The 20870-nt window shown below is 31.9% G+C and overlaps 1 protein-coding gene across 1 annotated transcript in view; it reads right to left on the bottom strand.

Annotated features, from left to right (window-relative positions):
• CUL3 (cullin 3) overlaps nt 1-20870 on the bottom strand; it is an 86040-nt gene that overhangs the window by 14331 nt on the left and 50839 nt on the right. Inside the window, exons 4-13 of the mRNA XM_081261672.1 lie at nt 16677-16837; nt 15555-15669; nt 13543-13771; nt 10061-10206; nt 9237-9413; nt 7815-7985; nt 7147-7254; nt 5163-5287; nt 4497-4593; nt 2731-2865 (exon numbers count right to left, since the gene is read on the bottom strand). Coding sequence (XP_081117798.1) covers nt 2731-2865; nt 4497-4593; nt 5163-5287; nt 7147-7254; nt 7815-7985; nt 9237-9413; nt 10061-10206; nt 13543-13771; nt 15555-15669; nt 16677-16837 — 1464 coding nt within the window. The remainder of the gene's footprint in view (nt 1-2730; nt 2866-4496; nt 4594-5162; nt 5288-7146; nt 7255-7814; nt 7986-9236; nt 9414-10060; nt 10207-13542; nt 13772-15554; nt 15670-16676; nt 16838-20870) is intronic.

Consider the following 20870-nt stretch of genomic DNA (forward strand, 5'->3'; position numbering starts at 1 on the left):
TCCAGCCCTAATTAAACCATTAGATGACTAAAGCCCCAGATGACATCTAAATGCAACCTCATGAAAGACCTCAAACTCCTCCTGAATCCCTTAACCCATAGAAAATATGATTATAAATTGTTAAATTTTGTTTTAAAATCATTCAGTTTTGAGATTTGATATGTAGTATTATATAACACATCATCTTACTAAAGTCAAGAATATACAAAGATAAAGATGAGTTCCCTTTAAAATTTTTAAACACTTTCAACTATCTCCTATAAGCAGCAGAGTATAGAGAAACACATGGCACAAGTAAAAATAAATTTCATGTCTTCTCACTATGTACTAGATTTGAGGTGTGAGCAAGCAGGCTTTGGAGCCACAGGGAGGCACTGCATGGAATTCTAGGTACCCTAAGATCAGGTTTCAGATTTGTGACTTAGCTAAAATGGGGAATATTAGATAATTTTATCTTCTACTTAATAACTGCTCATTAGCACCAATGATCTCAACCCAACTGGAGAATGGAAAGAGTAAGCTTGAATCACTATTATAGCAATACTAATAATGGCTTCAGAAAACAAATTTATATTTTTGCTTATTCCATTATTTTTACCAGTTCTTTAAAAAACAGACCTTTGAAAATCAAGTTATTTATCAAGCAGTATATTTTGCTTAGAGTACATATGATCTATGAAAGCTGCAGATTAAAATATCTATGCAAAACATGTTAGAGATAATTCCAACTATTTGAAAAGCCTTACAATGTCTGAGTAAGGTATAATGTAATTGATATTCTTAGGACTCCCAATCACACATACTTGTGTATAAAAATTAAGGTTATGCTCTAGGAAAGATCCACCTGTTAAATATATAGGGGGGAAAAACCCTCTTGACTTAGCCACTTTATGACACATATATTTAAAAAATTTTAAGTGTATCACACAAAAATGGTCATCTATTATGTTTCCCACATAAATGGGAGCCATGGAGATGAATACTAAAATATTCAAACTCATACTTTTGTTCTTCCTGTGTTCACCTCTATCTGAAAACTGGCTTTCAATTAAGTACAAATATAGCACCAATTTTCAAGCCTCATAAAATAGTCATTCACTATCTCAAGTTTAAACTATATTAAGAACCATTATGATCTTCATTTCAACTCCAAGAGACCCTTTTAAAGGCATAGGAAAAAAATTACATGATTTTAATGTAATCAAATGATAATTTACTGCAGAGAAAGAAAGGGAAAATTAAAAAGGAATTGAAAAGCATATAATAATAATTTTCTAAAGCAGCAAAAAAAAAAAGAAATTTGACTATGCTATCAGGATAGTGTAAAGGACAGGCAAACAAACAGATTACACAGTGAAGAAATATATAGACCCATATATGGTTAATTTTTTTTTTTTTTTTTTTGTAAAAGTGCCAAGGTAATTAAAGAGGGAAAAAAAAAAGATGTGCTTTTAACAAATGATACTGGAACAAGCAACTGTCCATGTGAGGAAGTAAATGTAAAAATTAAAGTTAAAAACTGCTTAAAAAAATGGAAGAAAATCTTTTAATTTCAGGGTAGGTTAATAATTTCTTAGGACATCAAAAACAAATTATAAAAGGAAAAATGTGATAATAAAAAACTGTTAGTATTAAAAAATTCTCTTCAAAGGTTACCATTAAAAAATGAAAAGACAAGCGACAGAATTAAGAAATATTCATAACACATTTACCAGCACTTGTATCCAGGATAAAGAACTTTTATAATTTAATAGAAAAATAGTCCTATTAGCACACAATCTATTACATAAAACTATTAAATACATATTATATTTAAGATATAATATTAAATACAAACTATTATATATAGTTTGTGAACAGATACTTCACAAACTATGTATATAAGGGGCTTACAAACAACATAAGAGATCCTCAATATCATTAGTCATCAAAGAAAAGAAAATCAAATCCAGGAGAGACAATTATATAATTGAAAAGGCTACAACTATGAAGACTGCAGAGGATGTGGAACAACTGGTTCTCTCTTTCACTGCTGGTAGGAATGTAAAATCATACAGTTTGGCGGTTTCTTAAAAACAAAGCAAAGAAAACAAACATACAATTCTATTCATGTCAACCCAAATATGGTAACAACCCAAAGAAGCCCATCAACAAATAGAAATCAAGAAAATGGAGCATGTATACATAATAAAATATCACTCATCAGTAAAAAGAAATGAACTGCTGATATTATATAATAGGTTGAATCTCAAAAATACTATGCTATGTAAGGAAGAAATGGGACACAAATAACCCATATGATGAGATTTCACTTGTATGAAAGTGTAGAAAAGGCAGAACTCATCTACAGTAATACAGAACAGATAACTGGCTGCCTGAGGCGAGGGGTGATAGGATGAAAATGACTACAAAAGGGTTACCCAAAAATATGGAAATAATACTTAGGTCCGAGGTGGAAGTTACATAGGTGCTTGTTTAAAACTCAAAATGTGAAATTATATGAAATTTTTATATGAAAATTGTACTTCAATAATGCCGATTTAAAAAACAGCACCTTAAAAAAGCAGCAACAAAATGATCCAATAATGCATGATATTCTTATAGTTCCATGGCCCAATTTTATGCAGTATTCTGTTAAGGTATTCAAAGAGATTCTCTTAAGGTTTCTCACATAAGACTCAGATAATAAATGGAAGAGTGGTTAGAAACATATACAACAACAACTCATACCTCAAATGTGTATTTTTCTCTATTATTAAAGAGCATTAATATGGTCATCTGGAAAGTGGAAACTTGCAATATATGCTTCCGTGTATTTGAGCCAGTTACTTGTGCACCTCCAACACCAACTTCAGATCCATCTTCCTGTTTGATGTTTAAAAAAATATGAACAAAGATAATTATCTCCTAGTATCTGTAACAATATATTTTAGAAATAAGTCCTGGAATCTCCACTCCCTCACCAAAACTTATTCCCATATAAAAAGAAATCTATTTACACACACACACACACACAGTCTTTACTTAGGACTATCCCCCACACCCCCACCACTGTGAATATTTTCAGGTGGCTACCTGAGCATATAACTAACCAAGAGTTCCCTAAATTTAAAGCTAAAGTTATTTTAACACTGTAAAACTGGATGATAATACCACCCTTATAAATGACACTGCAGACACACTACCACCCAAAGTAGCAGGGTTAAATTTCTTTTCATGATGGGGCTGGGATTGTGGCTCAGAGGAAGAGCGCTTGCCTCACATGTGTGAGGCACTGGATTCGATCACATAAAAAACAGAATAAAGACATTGTGTCCACCTATAACTAAAAAATAAATATTAAAAAAATTTCTTTTCATGATACAATCAAAGTAAAACATTAAAACAAAACCAAAACCAGCAGAGGGGAAAACTTCCATTCACAAAATCTGAACCTGTTCTATGTCTTCAATAATTAGCACATATACGATGCTTTAAAAGTCTATTGATCTCTTTAATAAACCTTAGTAGCACTGCTCAGATAAAATATTTCTCAGCAATAAAAAGGAATGATTTACTGGCACTATACAAAAATACTATGCTATATGAAAGAAGCTGCTCTATGAAAACAAGCAATAATCAAAAGTTGTTCTGTAGTATCTTTGACCGATTCTCTTCCACTTAAATATATAATAGTGATAAATATTATCCAAGGACTATTACACATTTTAATATAAAAACCAAAGTACTTACACACTAAAAAAAATACTTTGGTGTTATAGTGACTCATAACGTGGAAAATTAGAAGATTCTAATTAAAATCTGAAATAAAACATATTTACTAGGACTGGGTTATAGCTCAGTGGTGGAATGCTTGCCTAGCATGTGTGAAGCACTGGGTTCAATTCTTAGCACTGCATATATATATACACACACACACACACACACACACACACACACACACACACACACACTGACAACTACAAAACCATATTTGCTGCCCAGATAACAACTTATTTTTATCTAATGTTTTCTAAGTCTTTTATTAATTTTCAGTTTTATGGCAAATGACCCTGATTTGATTAAAACTAATGAAAACAAATTATTACTCTTAAAACTAACGATTTTAGATATTAAAAAGTCAACTACTTTTTTAAGAGGAAGACGAATCACTGATGCATTATTGATTTTTTAATGACTTTGTTAATGTGTGTTTCTTAAATCTCAAATCCTAATTTTACTGGTTTTGATTAGCAATAGGGATTATAAAAGACAGAATTTTTAAAAGGGGCTCACAGCTCTGTATGCCCTCAAATCAACTTACATTTTCCCATTATTACCTCAAGTTTCTTTATATTTATTTACACTATCTCAAGTTTAATCTTATAAATGAAATTGAATATTTAAACTTTTTTATATTTAAGGCAGGTTTAACAATAAAACAAATTGTTTACCCAGGTCAGTTATATAAACAAAATTTTTAAGTTACTTAGAATGTTCAAACTGTGAACATTTACCTTTTTAACTGGACCATAAAAAGTGGCATTGAGATCTGCAGAACCCATATGATGCTGGAGTGTGAGCTGTCGACCACTGTGTTTGGCTAGGTAGAACCTTCAGCAAATCAAACTAGGTTTTAGAGAATAATACAACTTGCATATTAAATTACATACTACAGGGGAACAATCCTGAACAAATATACATGTAAGGGAGACCTTAAAAGTTAAAAGACATCTTGGAAATTATTTTTTGTTTCAATTCTTCACAGAAGAGGAAATGAAATGGGGGAATATGAGGTCTCAACAACCTAGCTAAAAATTAAATGATAAAGATAGCACACTAAATAATAATGCTACTATACACGTTGCCTCAACTTGTTGCTGAGCTCCTGCTATTTATAAGACTAACTTTTCTCCACAGTAACCCAATAATTGATTTATCCTAGTGACAGACATCAACTGTATAAAATATACTGTACAAATGCTGAAGAAAGGAAGTTGAATATTCCTTTGCAAAAAGTTTTATGCAACTAATTCTTAAATATTAAAAGGATAAAGGATAAATTCTCCTTTAGAACATGAGGATAAAATGGAATATACTCATCCTTAACTGGGGACATCATTAATGCCAAAATTTATTTTAATTTTGGACAATTATTGGTGTAAAGTCTGATTTAGGTTTACCTTCTAAATATTTCAAAAGCATGTCTTGGTGCTGGTGGGATGTTGCACTTTGGTGTGGCTGACTGAGTGGGCCAATATCCAGTCGTGAGCACCCGGACTGTGAGATCAACACCACCTAAAGATACCTGTATAAAACAGAAAATGTCTCCTAACATTATCAGTTCCATTTAGACACTCCATTACAATTATCAAAGTAGTTGTATAAAAGCAGCTATCTTTATGTCTTATATCTGGTAAACAAAACAGATGTTCTGAAAGGTTAGGTCTGCCTAATGTTTTACAAAGTTTAACAACTGTGGCAAATAATCAAATTACTGCCTAAAATGTTAATTCTTAGCATGTAACAAAGTCTTACCCATATCATTGAGAACTGTAGTTTTGGACTTAAAATTTTTTAAAAAGATAAAATGTCAAGAGGTCATATCAATATCATTTTAGAGGAAACTTCTGGTATCGTTAATCTGTTTTTAAATATTTTTACCATCTTAGTGTAAATAACATGTTCCTAATTTCCTACCTACATTTCAATTACATTAATCAAAACTTTCATGATTTAACATATAGTTTACATTCTAACAAACTATGCATAAGACACCGTAGATATCATGCTACAGAGCAGGTGCCCTCCAAATACATATATACAATGGTTAACAACTTTTACAAAATATAAACATAATCGTTACCATTAGATTTTTTTTTCAAACAAAATTTTAAAGAATATCAATAGGTACTTTTAAGGACAAACTATTATCTATACTACTAATACCTCTTGTTACAAACCATTATTCCATTTTTAATCTAATCTGTATGATTTAATGATACAGATATTTAAAGGGGTGGTTGGGTTTATAAATATGAAGATGCAATACAGACTTGGATTTCTTCAAAAGTTATTCTACTTCAAAGAAACTCAAACTAGATATCTTTGATGATGCATAGAAGATAACACCATAGAAGAAACTGAGGATACACCAGCCCCTTATACATTTAAGATAATAAATCACTAAGCAATCTAAATTATACCATCTTGGATAATCTCATCATTCAGTTCCTGCTGACTCAGACTTTTATTTATCACACACTTGCACTGTCTTACTGGCCTTTCTCTACGACAAACAAGATATTTAAGCCAGGAGCAGTGGCATACAACTGTAATCCCAGAAGCTTTGGAGGCTGAGGCAGGAAAATCACAAATTCAAATTTAGGCAGACCCTAAGGACTTAATGAGACCCTGTCTGGAAAATAAAATTTTTTTAAAAGTGGGGGGCTAGGGATGTGGCTCAGTTGTTAAATGCCTGGGGGTTCACTTAAAAAAAATTTTAAATCCTCAAGTAACTTAAGTGCCAGCTTAGTGTCTTTGGGAGTCACAACACAATACACAGAACACAAGCTGGGTATAGTTCAGTGGTACAGCGCCTGCCTAGCATGTGTGAGGCACTGAGTTCAATCCTTAGCACCACATAAAAATAATAAAATAAAGATCTTGTGTCCATCTACAAAAAAAAAAAAAAGTTAAATAAAAAATAAAAAACAAAAACACTTAATACATTAAATTCTGCATTTGTATAGTTTGTTTACTCCCCCACCCCACCTTTTCTTGGAATGGGAGATTGTCTTTGAGAATGAAAATACTGAAGTAAAGGAGGTCAGGTAACTATCTGAAAGTAAAAAAAACTCTAGGATAAAGTGAAGAATATTAAAACTCTAGTAAACTTTACTAAGCTCTGTATTTTTCTATACTCTATAATGGTTTTATAAAAAGTAATTCTATTAATTTTCAGTGCATTCCTTCAAGTGGGGAAAAAATAAAAATTAAATTTTCATGGAAACACAGTTAAATTATTTTTTACATACCCACAGATAATAGAGTGTCTCTAATTTAAAGAAATGACACCAGATCAGTTAACTGTTATATAGATGAAAATCCTCATTATGAAAGACTTAACAAAAATATATAAAAGTAGAAATCCAAGAAGAACCTTACCCCAGTTGCCTGTAGATGTTGCCTGAATTCATCCATTGTTGTGTTTGAGATGCTCATATCCCTAAACATTCCTTCCAGTTTTGAAGTAAACTGACATCCACATTCAGTCTATGGAGGAAAAACACAAGTATAATGAGAAAATACAAAAACAAGTTATTCTACATTATTGGCACTGCTGATAATCTCTGTAAATTTTTCTATGAGTTGTTATATGCCTCGTTACCAAATGTTAGGGTTTTAAGAATAACCCCAAGCATTTTGTTGTAAAAATGCAAATTTCCAGACTCTTTCAGCGATTCCTATGTACTCCATGGAATACACAGGGCCCAAAACTCTGCATTTTTGAAAAGGACCTCAGGTAATTCACTTACAGGTACTTTATGAATATCTCTTCATGAAACAGAATTACATGGTGATATTTCTTTATTATTTCCTTATTAATTAATCTTCTCATAGGCCTCTGTGAATGTATCCTACCATACCATAATGTCCTACAACTTGAACAAATATAAGGATAGACTGCCACTCTCATGAATAATCTACCTTTAACAATATCTTAAGCACACATTTAAAACCAAATAAATAATTTCCAATCACATGATACTGGTGCTCAATCACGACAAGCATTACACTTAGATATACTCCACTCCAACTAACTTACACCTTACCTTTAATTTAGATATCATATTTTTTTCAGAGTCATCAGAAACACTTTTATTCGTGAGAAGTCTCCTTGCCAGGTGTTGTTTATAATAACGTTCAAATACATCTTTTTCTTGCATAAACCTAAAAAGGACCATTGCTTTATCCAATATTGTTTCTACTTCTTGTTCTGTTAGCTGCAAAATTAAATTAAAAGACAACTACTATAAAATTTGAGTTATACAAAAATAGCACACTATAGCTCATCTACAGTTTTAAAACATTGTTTGAAAACAAACACAAATATCTAGGGGACAGAAGAGATGAAGTTTGACAAACTGCCTTCTGCTTCATATAGCAGAACAATCATGAGGTATTAGAGTAGAATTCCATTTCCAATAGGACTACCACTGAAATGGAAATGTGAGGGAACCACAAGGTTGAATTAAGGGATGACTAAATTCAGCAGAAATAAAACTTAAAGAATATTTCAGAAACCTCTACATAATAATTAGACAGAAACTTACATACCCAAAAGATAGACCTTTTCACTTAAGCACAAACTTAAATTTTTCACAGAAGGGTAAAAATTTGTTATAATCAAGATAATAAAGACTCCTTGCCCTTATCTCTAAAATAAAGGCAAGATGATACTGTGACAGACCGTATGGATTAAGCTTATGTATTTTAAAATGAAAAGACACATGATTTCTGTGCATTCTTAGTAATATCATTTTCTTACTATAGTTATTTCCTGTATAAACCAGTGGCTACTTGTTACTTTTCCTTTTGGCTCAAAAATTCAAAGATGACCATTTCATCAAGTGTGATCAAACACGCTTGCTGGGCACAATGGTGCACACCTGAAATCTCAGGAGCTCAGGAGGCTCAGGTCATCCTCAGCAACTTAGTGAGGCCCTAAAGCAACTCAGACCCTATCTCTAAATAAAATATAACAAAGGGCTGGGGGAGTGGCTTAATACCTGGTATCAAAAAAATAATAACAACAAGAAGACAAAAAAAAAACCCCTCAAACATGCTTGATTTTACTTTCTATGTTCTCAAGAGAACTCCTAAGGCCCCAGATATATTACAAAGGCTTGAAAGTGAGTTGCAGTTAGATTTTCAAACTTACTTTCTATATGTTCCCAGAATTCAACTACTGTCTGATAATACAATCCAGAACCAGATAAAAGAAAGCAACACTGTACTACTGGAGAGTATGCCAGTTTTTAATGCCAATTGTAGAGTAAAGTAAGTGAAATGTCAAAGAAATTATGATCATGTCAAATATTTTAAACAATACTTTTTAATAGATCACAGCACATTTAAGCACAGCGGTTTGGCTTAATTTTTCTATCTATAAAATTTATTAACTTTATACTTTATTTTCTAACCTTACATCAACAAATACATTTTAATATATTTATAAATGCATGACGACTTACCCCTTTGACTCCCTTTTTCAGCTTATCATCAATAAATAATGAGAGGTATTCAGGAGACCTGGAGTTGAGGTTAAGGAAATACTCAAAATCACCAGCAATAGTCTGTTTAAAGAGCCGGTCATTATTGAATGATTCCTGAAGGAAGCGATCAAATCTACTCTTCAGGTCCAATAAGCCCTTATAAATAAAAACAAATTTAGGACACATTATAAAAATTTTGTACAAATATAATTACGATCATTTATGTTTATCTTAACTTTGTTGGTAATAAATGTATACATTCACAGTTAAACTTATAGGATCTATATAATTTTCAAGTCTGTATGTAGCCCATATTCAAAATGTCAGTGATGAGAAAGCATGTTATTTTCCACATACATATACTATATTAGAGATGAATCATGATCTGCCTCACTGCTTTGACCTACCAGGTTAGCCAGAGAGAAGCTTAAAAATGCTTGAAGAAGAGGGGATTATATTAAAACATGAACAATCTGGAGTATAATTTACTTAACAATTCTGCTTGCAAGCAAAACATTTTGGAACAAAAAAGTATTTAACTTAAAAAATGTTTTTCCCTCCAACACATTAACACGTACATAAAATAGAATTCATATTCATTATTGAGACTATTTAAACAAGGTCTTGATCAGGTTAATGAATGAAGAGTTGCATAACGAATGAAGAGTCTGGCTCCTTGATATAAATATGTAAAACTTGCAAAATTCTACAGTTTAGGATAATTACACATTGATAAAAGTGATCTTTTTTAGCACTTGTCTAATGACTTTATAAAAACTTGAAGAGAATCTTCTGTAACTCACTTGAATATAGTCAACTGGATTCTTTCCTTCTCCCTCCTCAGAAACAAGGGCTTTACCTTGCTCCCGTAAATAAGAACTCATACATTCACACATTGTCTTCAAACCATTTGGCACACGACTAAATAACTTGTACATACAAGCAAGGTCTGCAATTAGAAAGAAAACACAAATTGGCTACATTAAAAATTATAGAAAAAATGTCAGTCTGTGTTTAAGAGAAGTTTATTTTTCCATTACCACCATCTGCTGACCACTAGGACTATTAAAGAACAGCAAAATCAGGGGGCTGGGGTTGTGGCTCGGTGGTAGAGCACTCACCTCACATGTGTGGGACCCTGGGTTCGATCCTCAGCACCACATAAAAATAAATGAGTGAAATGAAGGCATTTAAAAATAAATAGCAAAATCAAAAAAAAATTTAAAAAGCTTAGTTGTTATTATGATCTATGAACAGCTTTTAAATGAGATGCTTTGAAAGCATCAATAAAATATCTTAGGAAACTTTAATTTTAATTTACATGGAATAGAAGCTGCCCTCACAGCATAGTAAAAAAATGTCATTAAAAATGAAAACTTTTGGGGGCCTGGGTTGTGGCTTAGTGGTAGAGCACATGCCTGGCATGCATGAGGCACTGGGTTCAATCCCTGGCACCAGATAAAAATAAAAACAAATAAAATAAAGGTATTGTGTCCATCCTACAACTAAAAAAAAATATTTTAAAAAATGAAAACTTTCAACATAATTTATCATATGTAACTCTAACATAGAATCTATAAACATGCAACAAAGGATAATTCTAATTATGGTATAGCTGGCAGATACTTCATTAAAAAAATCTTTAAAAACCGATTAAAATTTTATCACTCAATTGACAAGGATTACAATAAATAAAGTGAAGTGTAATAGGATTTACTTCATTACATGTTAAGTTTAAATTTATGATATAAAAATCTATTCTTTAGTATTCTCCTCACAGCTATTCTTAATATCTCCCAGTGGTATCCTAAGCAAACATCTATATTTTACAAATTAGCCTGACTGTATATATATTTTTTTAAATTTAGAATGGAAACTCTGGTCTCCATCATTTTTCACAAACCTATAATGTAGATTTGAAATACCGTTTTTTCCATGGGTGAAGTATTTCTATGAAATAACAACTTACTGGGAGACTATGATGTCAGAAATTTATGTCCTAAGAATTTTTACTATCAGTAATGTTTCAAAATAGTTTTAGAACAGCAGTTTCTAGATCAAGGGTTGGCCAATTTTTTTTTCTGTACAGCACCAGATACTAAATGTTTTAGGCCTGTAGGTCATCTAGTCTCAGATGCTACTACTCAAGTTTTGCTATTGTAACAAGAAGGCAGCCACAGATACTACAACTGTTTCAAAACAAACTTTATGGGCACTGAAAATTCATATAAATTTTCATGTGTAATGAAATATTTGATGTTTCTTCAAATAGGTGTTGGGCCAGATTTGGCAGACAAGCCATAATTTGCCTCTAAAACTAAAGTTATATGTATTTTTTAAAAACTTAGAAGCAAATCTTATAAAAATCCTATCTTATAGCTTTCCATATATTTGGCATAAATCATCACAAATTTCCCACATCAAAAACAGGTATTTTAAAATGTAACAGCAGCAATTTATATACCCAAACTATAACAAATTTGGTACATCAAATACCTCTAGCAAAATTATTCTTGAGTTGTCTAATCTGTTCCTATGTTGTTATAAGTTTTGCTTAGATATATATTTAATGGTATGTAAACTAATATATGTTCATTGTATTTAACTGTCTTGATATAGTAGTGAATGAAAGAGTAAATGAAAAATAGTGGCATTCAAAAAATTAAATATCATTAGTTCTTCACATACCTAATAAAACAATAAAAATGAAATAACATTTAAGCAGTTTCATACAGCTATGGTGCATCTAATAACCAATGAAACTTTATCCTCCATTCATAGAGAAAATTGTTTTTCACTTTCTGATTCATGAGAATTTGGCTTCATAATGGTGACTGTGACTCTGACATATTCTCAATAAACTGCTCAAGAGCAGGGCCTACCACAACTGAGACATTTTGCAATTAGGTTTCTCGTGGTAGGTCAGGAAAAACGGTAGTCAAGTGACTCAAGAGGCAGAGGTAGGAGGATCTTAAGTTCAAGGGCAGCCTCGGCAACCTAACAAGCTCAAAACTAAAAAAAAAAGAAGGGCTGGGATACAGCTTAGTGGTAGAGCACCCCTGGGTTCAGCTGCCACAATCCCCCTACAGACAGACAGACAGACAGACACAGACACACACACACACAAAAATAACAATAATTTACAATCAACTACTTGATGAAAACATTGAAATACTTATAACAGGAAAAACTAGTAAATAACTATTATGCTATTGCTCTAGTCATATATTTATTAAGTACTTGTCTTGTTGGGCAAATCTAATAAATACCTTCAACACATGTCTCCATGCAGGTTACAGAAATGCTGTAATTCAAGCACATCCAGAAACTTCAAACATTTTCCAGTCCCTAATCTCCACTTTAGTCTGCAGGGGCCATTTAGATCAAGACTCAAAGCTCATGGGCCAAATATATCCTGCTATCTTTTTTTTTGTCCAACTCATAAACTAAGAATAGTTTTCTCACTTTTTATAAGTTGGGGGGGAGGGAGAATGAAAAAATATATATATTTAGTGATGTGAAAATTACATAAAGTTAAAATTTCAGAGTCCACAAATAAAGCTTCTAAGAACACAGGCCTTTTACTTTGTGTTACTGTTTATGGCTACTTTCTCACTAGGACAGCAGAGATGAGCAGTTGACTATATAGCCCATAAAATATGTGCCATCTGGACCTTTACAAAAAAGTTTGCCAACCCCTAATACAGACAATTATCCAAGAGTATCTAATTTTAGAAAACATGACAATGTTTTGTTATTTGGTTTTATCAAAAACAGGTTGGTCAGAAAAATACTTAAAAAAGGAAATTTCTCGGAGTGAGGTTGTAGCTCAGTGGTAGAGCACTTGCCTAGCACGCATGATGCACTGGGTTCAATCCCCAGCACCACATTATAAAATAAAAGTACTAAAAAAATTTTTTTTTTAAATGGGAATGTCTCTGGTTTAAAAGAACAAATTTATAATCAACTTTCCATTACCTTCTCACATAAACACAAAAGGAAGGATTCTATCAGATGGGGATGGACAAACCTTTCTTCCCCCTCTTCTCTTACATCCTTGTCTCTTTATAATTCTCCTTTTAAAAAAACTTTACTCGTTCCTTACCCGGGGGAAAAAAGACTCAATTCACTGAAAATACCCCAAATCTTCATTTACTAAACATTGTAAAGTATTATCATTAAATCCCATTAAAACGAGAAGTGATAAATTACATTCACAAATTAAAAAATTATTAGCAATAACGTAGAAAAAGGATTTAATTATTTTTCAAGTGGTAATGCTCACCTTCTGTCTTTCCATTTTTTAACATATGTACTAGCCCAGAATTCTCCATTTCTACTATAGTCTTCATGTGCTTGGAAATAAGTTCTCTCTCAACTACCTTTACAATGGGCTCTTCGGTTGATTTGTCAAGGCAGTGCATCACCCGTTCTATTTCTTCATTAATTCTAGCTTCTACTTTCTTTATATATACTGAAGCACTGTTTTCTGCTAAAAATTTCTGGCTTTCCATCTGCAATTAAAAAGCATGATATTGATATATATAGATATATATGTGTATATATATATATTTTAAATGTATCTAAATATAGAAGGAAAACATGTTTCTGCTTTTAACTTGGTTTCGACACTGTTTATAAATAAGGACCATTAACATTTCCTTATTACATATTCATATAGTCTGAATTATAGTCTTCAAAAGCATTTATTTAAGTAAACCTAAATTAATACATTATCTGTAAACACGGTTCTTTAAACTTTGCCAGTAAACTCCAAATGGAAGCCTCTCACCCTCAATGGGAATTGAATCTTCTTTGATGTGTTTGTTATAAAATTATAACTACAAAGATTAATCATGTTTATCATAAGCTTTGCTGGCATACTAAAGTTCTCCTGCCACTCCATTCCCAGGTTCAAAGGAATATAAAGTTTAAGAAACAGAGCTTTTAAATAACTATTGATCTTGACCTGCTAACATTAGCCTTACATAAGTTCCACTAAATTATAAATGGTATCCCAATTAATTTTAACTGATTTGATACTAGCATTAATGTATGTGCATCTAAGAATTACATAATAGAAGACACACTGACATAAACTTTAAGTACAAAATTTAATAACATTTCCCACTTTCTTTACAAAAAAGTAGTTCTAATCCTTAAAAACAATCAAATCCTTAGAACAAACATTAAAACACTGAACAAAAATCTTAGTAAGACTATCTCCACTTACTATTGAAAACAGTACATATTAATATTTATACACATTTACACATGTACCCCTGTAGTAAATTTTGGTAATGAAGGAAATTAAAACTATGAAAAAGTAAAAAATACATAGAATTAGTGGACATACTACTAGAAAATAAAGACTGCTCTCTACATTTTAAGTCAATAGTTCATAAAGCATTGTCTGAGTTCACCAGTGTGGCCACAACAGTATTCCTGAAGGACGACAAATGGATTTGGAAAAAAGAAAACAGGAAGTCTATTCTTTTGTTTCTTTATGGGTAAATGACAGGAAAATTCACTCAATTCTTTTCTATGTATACATCTAATGCTCTTATAAATGAACTGCTGAATTATTAAAAGGTATTATAATTTTGTATTCATTTGCTTAATGGAGTAAAAACTTTCAATCAATATTCCACTAAGGCATCCTTTTTGGCAATATTACAAAATTTCTACAAATACTCAGTTGCAACATTTAGGCAGGATGTTTGTTAACGTTACCTTACAAATATTTTCACGTTTATCAGTGCTCAATTATTGTTATTACCATGATATCATTACAAATTAGTATTAGTTTAGCTTCACCATTAACAATTTAGTTGGTTTGGGGTTGGCCTATAATTTCCTGGTCAATAACCTTTAGAGCAAATATGCAGTTTAGGATTATGCATATCCCCATGTTTATTTCACTAGTAATTGATATTACTAACAGCCTATGTGGCAAGAATCCATTGGTGATATGTAGCCTGTGAATTTACGGTACTTATAAAAATCTGTAACATATAAATACAATATAAAATATTAAGGATATTTCTAAGTTTATATGTGTACAGGTTTAAATTCTTCAACTTTTTTATCCATGAACTCCTTTACTGGAATATGAGAATGTGGAGTAGTTGTGCTTTGTGGCAGTTGTTTGCTCTATCCCCTTCTCCAATGGACCAAAATGTCAAAAAAAAAAAAAAAAAAAAAAAAAAAAGTTCAAAATGTTAAAACTAATAACTAACTACATTCAATCATGTTAAAAACATTTTAAGATCATTTATTTACATTTTCGCTGATTACCTGAAAAAATTCTGCAGACATTTCCAAAAAAGGAGCTTCAAAATCTTCTTCATAGACAGATCTTCCTTCAAGACCTAAAATCATTAACATCTGGCAAGCATTCCTTATTGCGCCTCTGTCAAAAGAATTTACATCACTTGATAATCCAAGTACATTAGAGATTCATAAAAATTCTAAACAACAGTTAGAAATATTTTCAGGAACATTTACTTTTTATCAAATTGACCAATCTCTAATAAGTTAGTCCTTTATAACAGAAATTTAGAGTAACTTTAATTGAAAAACATCCTGATTCCACAGTTACTTAAGTTGTTCTTACCTTTTTCTAACTTAAAATTTTTAAAGAAAAAATGCTTAAATATTTCCATGGTACTTAAAAACATAGGCTGTGGAAGCAGGAAGGAAGGCAGACAGGCGAATAAGGTTATACTACCAGATTTGAATACAGCTACTCCTAGGCAAAATAGTTTTTTGTAGTAAATGGCATTTGGGTAATCCTAAGCAAGCATCAAAGCTGACAACTTCACAAGTTTTCAGCAAAGAGCTGCTCTTACATAATTCAAACCACTCTAGCAGTACCACCATAAAAGTGGTATTACACTCATATCAGGAAAGGGAACAGAACATATAACCTAGTAGTTCTTAGTTAAACTTTTAGAGTATGTTAAACAGTTCTTTCAAAAATATTAAAAATGAAGGTTAGACAAAAGCCCAGCTGGGTGCAATAGTAGCATGTGCCTATAGTCCCAGCTATTCAGGAGGTTTAGACAGGAAGATCACTTGAGCTTGGAGAAGAAATAAAAATTCTAGGAAGGGAGGAAGAGAGGGAAGAAAACAGAGAGAAACAGAGACAGAGAAACAAAATGCCAGCATGAAAAATATATGAAAAACCAAAACACCAGTGGCTAATTTGTTTCAAAAAATCGTGTTCTTTTTTTTTTTTTTTTCCAAAGCCTAGTATGGTCTCTTTTAAAAATATAGATGTATGTTGAAATTCTAAGTAGCTGTGATAGTATTTTGAAGATTTTAATATGAAAGTGAGTCACTTCTTAAAACATAAGCACTAAACCCCCAAAGCACATGGGGTGGGGGGAGCACAAAAGGAAAAGATAAATGATATACCTGTCTACAACTTCTCCTTTCCGCTCTCTTGCAATCATATCCAATAGAGTTTGCCGAAGATGATCTCTAATACACCCATAACGTACAACTTGATCTCGAAAAATAATTAATCCCAAATTGTAGACATTCTCTACGTTATTTTGTTGTACGTATACACGGTCCTGGAGTCAAAATAAAATCATGTAAATATAAGCACAATTCTTATAGTCATCAAAACAATTACTATGACCTACAATAAAAAATACGTAAATAAAATTCCAAAAGCAGTCATTTTTCAGGTGAGAAACATTTCAAACTAACTTAAGCATTATGCAATTTCCTCATACTTCCCACATTATATAAAATTGTCTTTAATTTATAATGGTTACTAAAACAAATAACGGCCATAGATGACTGCCCCTTTACTCTAAGAAAATAAAGGGGAGAAAGCAAGTATTATCCAGAGAAGTAGGTAAGGAGAGAGCTAAGGAGAAAAGGTAGAAAGCTATACCACGCTCCAACAAAGTTCTTCCTTAAATTCCGTACTGGAAGATCATATTCTCTGAAACAAATCTGAGAACTGAATGAAACACAGACTGATATGACTTAAGTTGACTGTTACTGGTAGAAACTAAAAAGCTCCAATGCATATTAAAAAATACCATTAAGTATTACTTTGGGGAAAGAGCCCAAAGCTTTCACCAGATTCTTAGAGGCACCTGTAATTTAAAAAAACAAAAACAAAAACAAAAAAAAAACAAACAGTGAAGAACTAATAAAACAAACTGAACTTTTGAAAACCAATATAACCAGAACCAAAAGGTGAACATGAACAGAGTTTTATTATTAACAATATAACCTGAATGGTAATGATCAACCTTCCAAACAATTTTAATTGAATTCTCTACGTGCAGCCCTCAGTTAATGTACCTTAATTCTTCCAACCTCTCCTTTTGTTTTTTTATACAATGGTAGATACCTATTAGCCAAAAGAAAACCATTTCTTTTATCAGCATATTCAGTACTCATTTTTGTATATTCTATATAATCTTATCATTAGGTCATGTTTTTCCAATCTTGACATCAACTTTAGGGAGGTCAAAATTTCACTGATAACTTCTCTAAGTTCTTGGACTTCACATTTCCATCATGGAGGTCTTAAATTCCAAGCTTCCCTCTGACTATATTCTTCCTTTCTTTTCATGGCTCCTACCCACCAAACTGGCTTCTTATTCCCTCTGTGACCTCCAGGTCCAACCCTTCCCTACTATTATCCTGATTTTGACTTGGTTTTTAGCAATAAAATAACACATGAACAGTAAAAACTGGCATAACTCTAATGATTAAAAAGCAACAAGTATCCTTTTTTAAAATATTATTTTTTAGTTGCAGTTGGACACAATACCTTTATTTTACTTATTTTTTATGTGGTGCTGAGGATTGAACCCAGGACCTCACATGTGCTAGGTGAGGGCTCTACCACTAAGCCACAATCCCAGCCTGTAAATTTGATTTTCATAGTTCCAAATACAAATTTCTATGGTAGAAAAAAGCATTATACACAAGAAAATGGAGAAAATGTGTTCTACCCTATTTAATAATAATAAAAAAAAACAGTTTAAATTTAAAGACTGGTAGTAAAACTGGGAAACTATTAAACATACACACATATTTTATCTTAAACATTTTAATTAAACACATAAATGCTCATTCAGACATCAAGATTTTTTTTTCAGTCCTAGAGATCAAAACCCAAGTACTCGCACATGTTAAGCACATATATTCTTCCACTGAGCTATATTCCAACTCTCTAGAGATTACGACTTTCTTTGAACACTGCCTTTCTTACATGCAATTATACGTAATAAATTGTCCAACATTCCTAGTTTTAGTTTCATAAAGGTGGAGCATAACACTAGAGGAATTTGTGAATATAAAATCCTAGATTTTTTTTTTTACAATTTCTATTCCAATGTTTAAAATTATCCACACCAAATCCACATCAATATGTAGCCTTTGTCTTTATCAAGTCTTTCAAAATCATTCAATTTAGTTTGCCAAAGAAAAAAATTCCACACTGCTGCATCAATTTATATATTAAATTATGTAATAACAAGAAAAAACAGGTTTAAAAACAAATACAAGCGATATTCAGTAAAGCACAAATCTCAACTGGAAAGAGTAGAACTAAAAAACTTACAAAATTACCTCAATATCCATGAAAGCACTTTTTATTAGTGAGGATGTTTTATAGCTAGAGAAGAAAGAACTGAATTGTGGCAAGTCTTGTAAGTTTCAACTACACAACAAGCCTAGTGGACATTAGGTAAATCTTGTAGGGAGAAAAAAATACCTGTGTGTGTGAGTGTGTGTGTGTAAACACTATATTACCAAGTTTAATGTATGCCTATTAAAATTACCCCTTTCTTTTTTGCAATGTCAGATGCTGTAATTTAAATTTTTTTAAAGCTTGTTCTAATTAGTTACACGATAGTAGAATGTATTTTGACATGTTATACACGTAAGAAGTATAACTTCTCCTTCTCTGGTTGCACATGATGTACAACAATTACATTGGTCATGTAATCATACATGCACATAGTGGAATGAATCAAGCATTACTGTCCTATCTTTCCTATTCCCATCCTCTCCGTTCATTCCCCTCTGTCTAATCCAAAGTACTTGTATTCTTCCCTAACCATGCCCCCTTATTGTGAATTAGCATCTGCTTTTTGGTCTTTGGTTTTTGGGGATTGGCTTATTTCATTTAGCATGATATTCTCCAGTTCCATCCATTTACTGGCAAATGCCATAATTTCACTCTTCTTTATGGCTGAGTAATATTCCATTGTCTAACCCCCTTTCTCAATAAAGGCTAAGAGAATCATCCAATACTTCAACCAGATTTTATTACATTTTGGAGAAAAGAACTACCTTCAAGAATTATAGAAAAAACATCTAAACAATGCAATCTGCAGAGTGAAACAGTGTTTCTATATTTTCTTTTTATACTATCTTATTGCTGTATAATTTATATGCCAACCTAACTGAGTGGATAGCTGAATAATTTACAGTAAATTTCTAAAGCTGTGCAACTATTTCAATAATCCAGCTACAGAATATTTCCACCACCCCAAATAATCCCTTTAGTTGTTTAGAGTCAATACTCATGCCCACTCCTAGCATCTCTGGCTTTCTGTCTTTATAAATTTCCTTCTCTGGACTTTTCACACAATTATCATATATAATCTTTGTCCATGATCACTTTTATCACTAAGCATAAACTTTACAGTTCACTAATAATATAAGATATATCAATATTTAGTTATTTTTAGTGCTAAACAGTATTTCATTACAGGTATGGAACTTACATATTGACAAATTTGGATATAAAAATTACAATAGTGGTAAGAATAGTAGATGTAGAGTACAATTCTGACTCTATTATTAACTATTATGTTACCCTGAGTAAGTCATTTATTCATTCTGGCCCCCAGTAAAACAAAAGGAATGCAATCTCTAAAATTTTAATATAATTTCCTATAAAGCTTAATCCTCTGACCAAAAGTTAATGTACATGGGGATCAAGATGTATTTCGCTACCTTTTCCTTTTGTATTTATTTTCTGTCAACCCAGGCCTGGGTCTTCCAACACCTCAGCACAATGTAATGCTTTCACTAGTGAAGTAGATTGAGTCTATAACTTTAAGGCCTACAATATTTGCTATCTCAAGCCTGAGCAAGAAGGCAGAAAGGAACAGGCACAGCTGGTACATTCCTTCAGTACACTGTGTACACTGGGGGAGGAGGGCAGGGGAGTGCGGGTGTTACAGGGAGGATGCGTCAGTATAGAAAGTTACGCATGATGACAGAATATAGTTGGGGGTATGGACAAAACACAGAACACTTTAAGCCAAAGACTAAGGGAAATACAGATACTATAGTATCAGAGCCAAACCATTTTGTCTTCCAACTTGATATTATCAAGGTGTATATAATGATTATAACTAAATGACATATAATAAGAAAAACTTAAATTTGAAATGTGATCAAAGATACCAGAGCTAATAAATGAAGGGAAAAAAAAATCCAGACACTTAAGTGTGATCACATAAAATAAACATATATTTACATTAAATGTTTTATGACTAATTACCATCAAGTCAAATAAAGGCTAAAATACGCATTAACTCAAATTTTTGTGTGAGCATGTTA

Source organism: Spermophilus citellus, assembly GCF_964194105.1.
Source record: "Spermophilus citellus genome assembly, chromosome: 11".
NCBI lineage: Eukaryota > Metazoa > Chordata > Mammalia > Rodentia > Sciuridae > Spermophilus > Spermophilus citellus.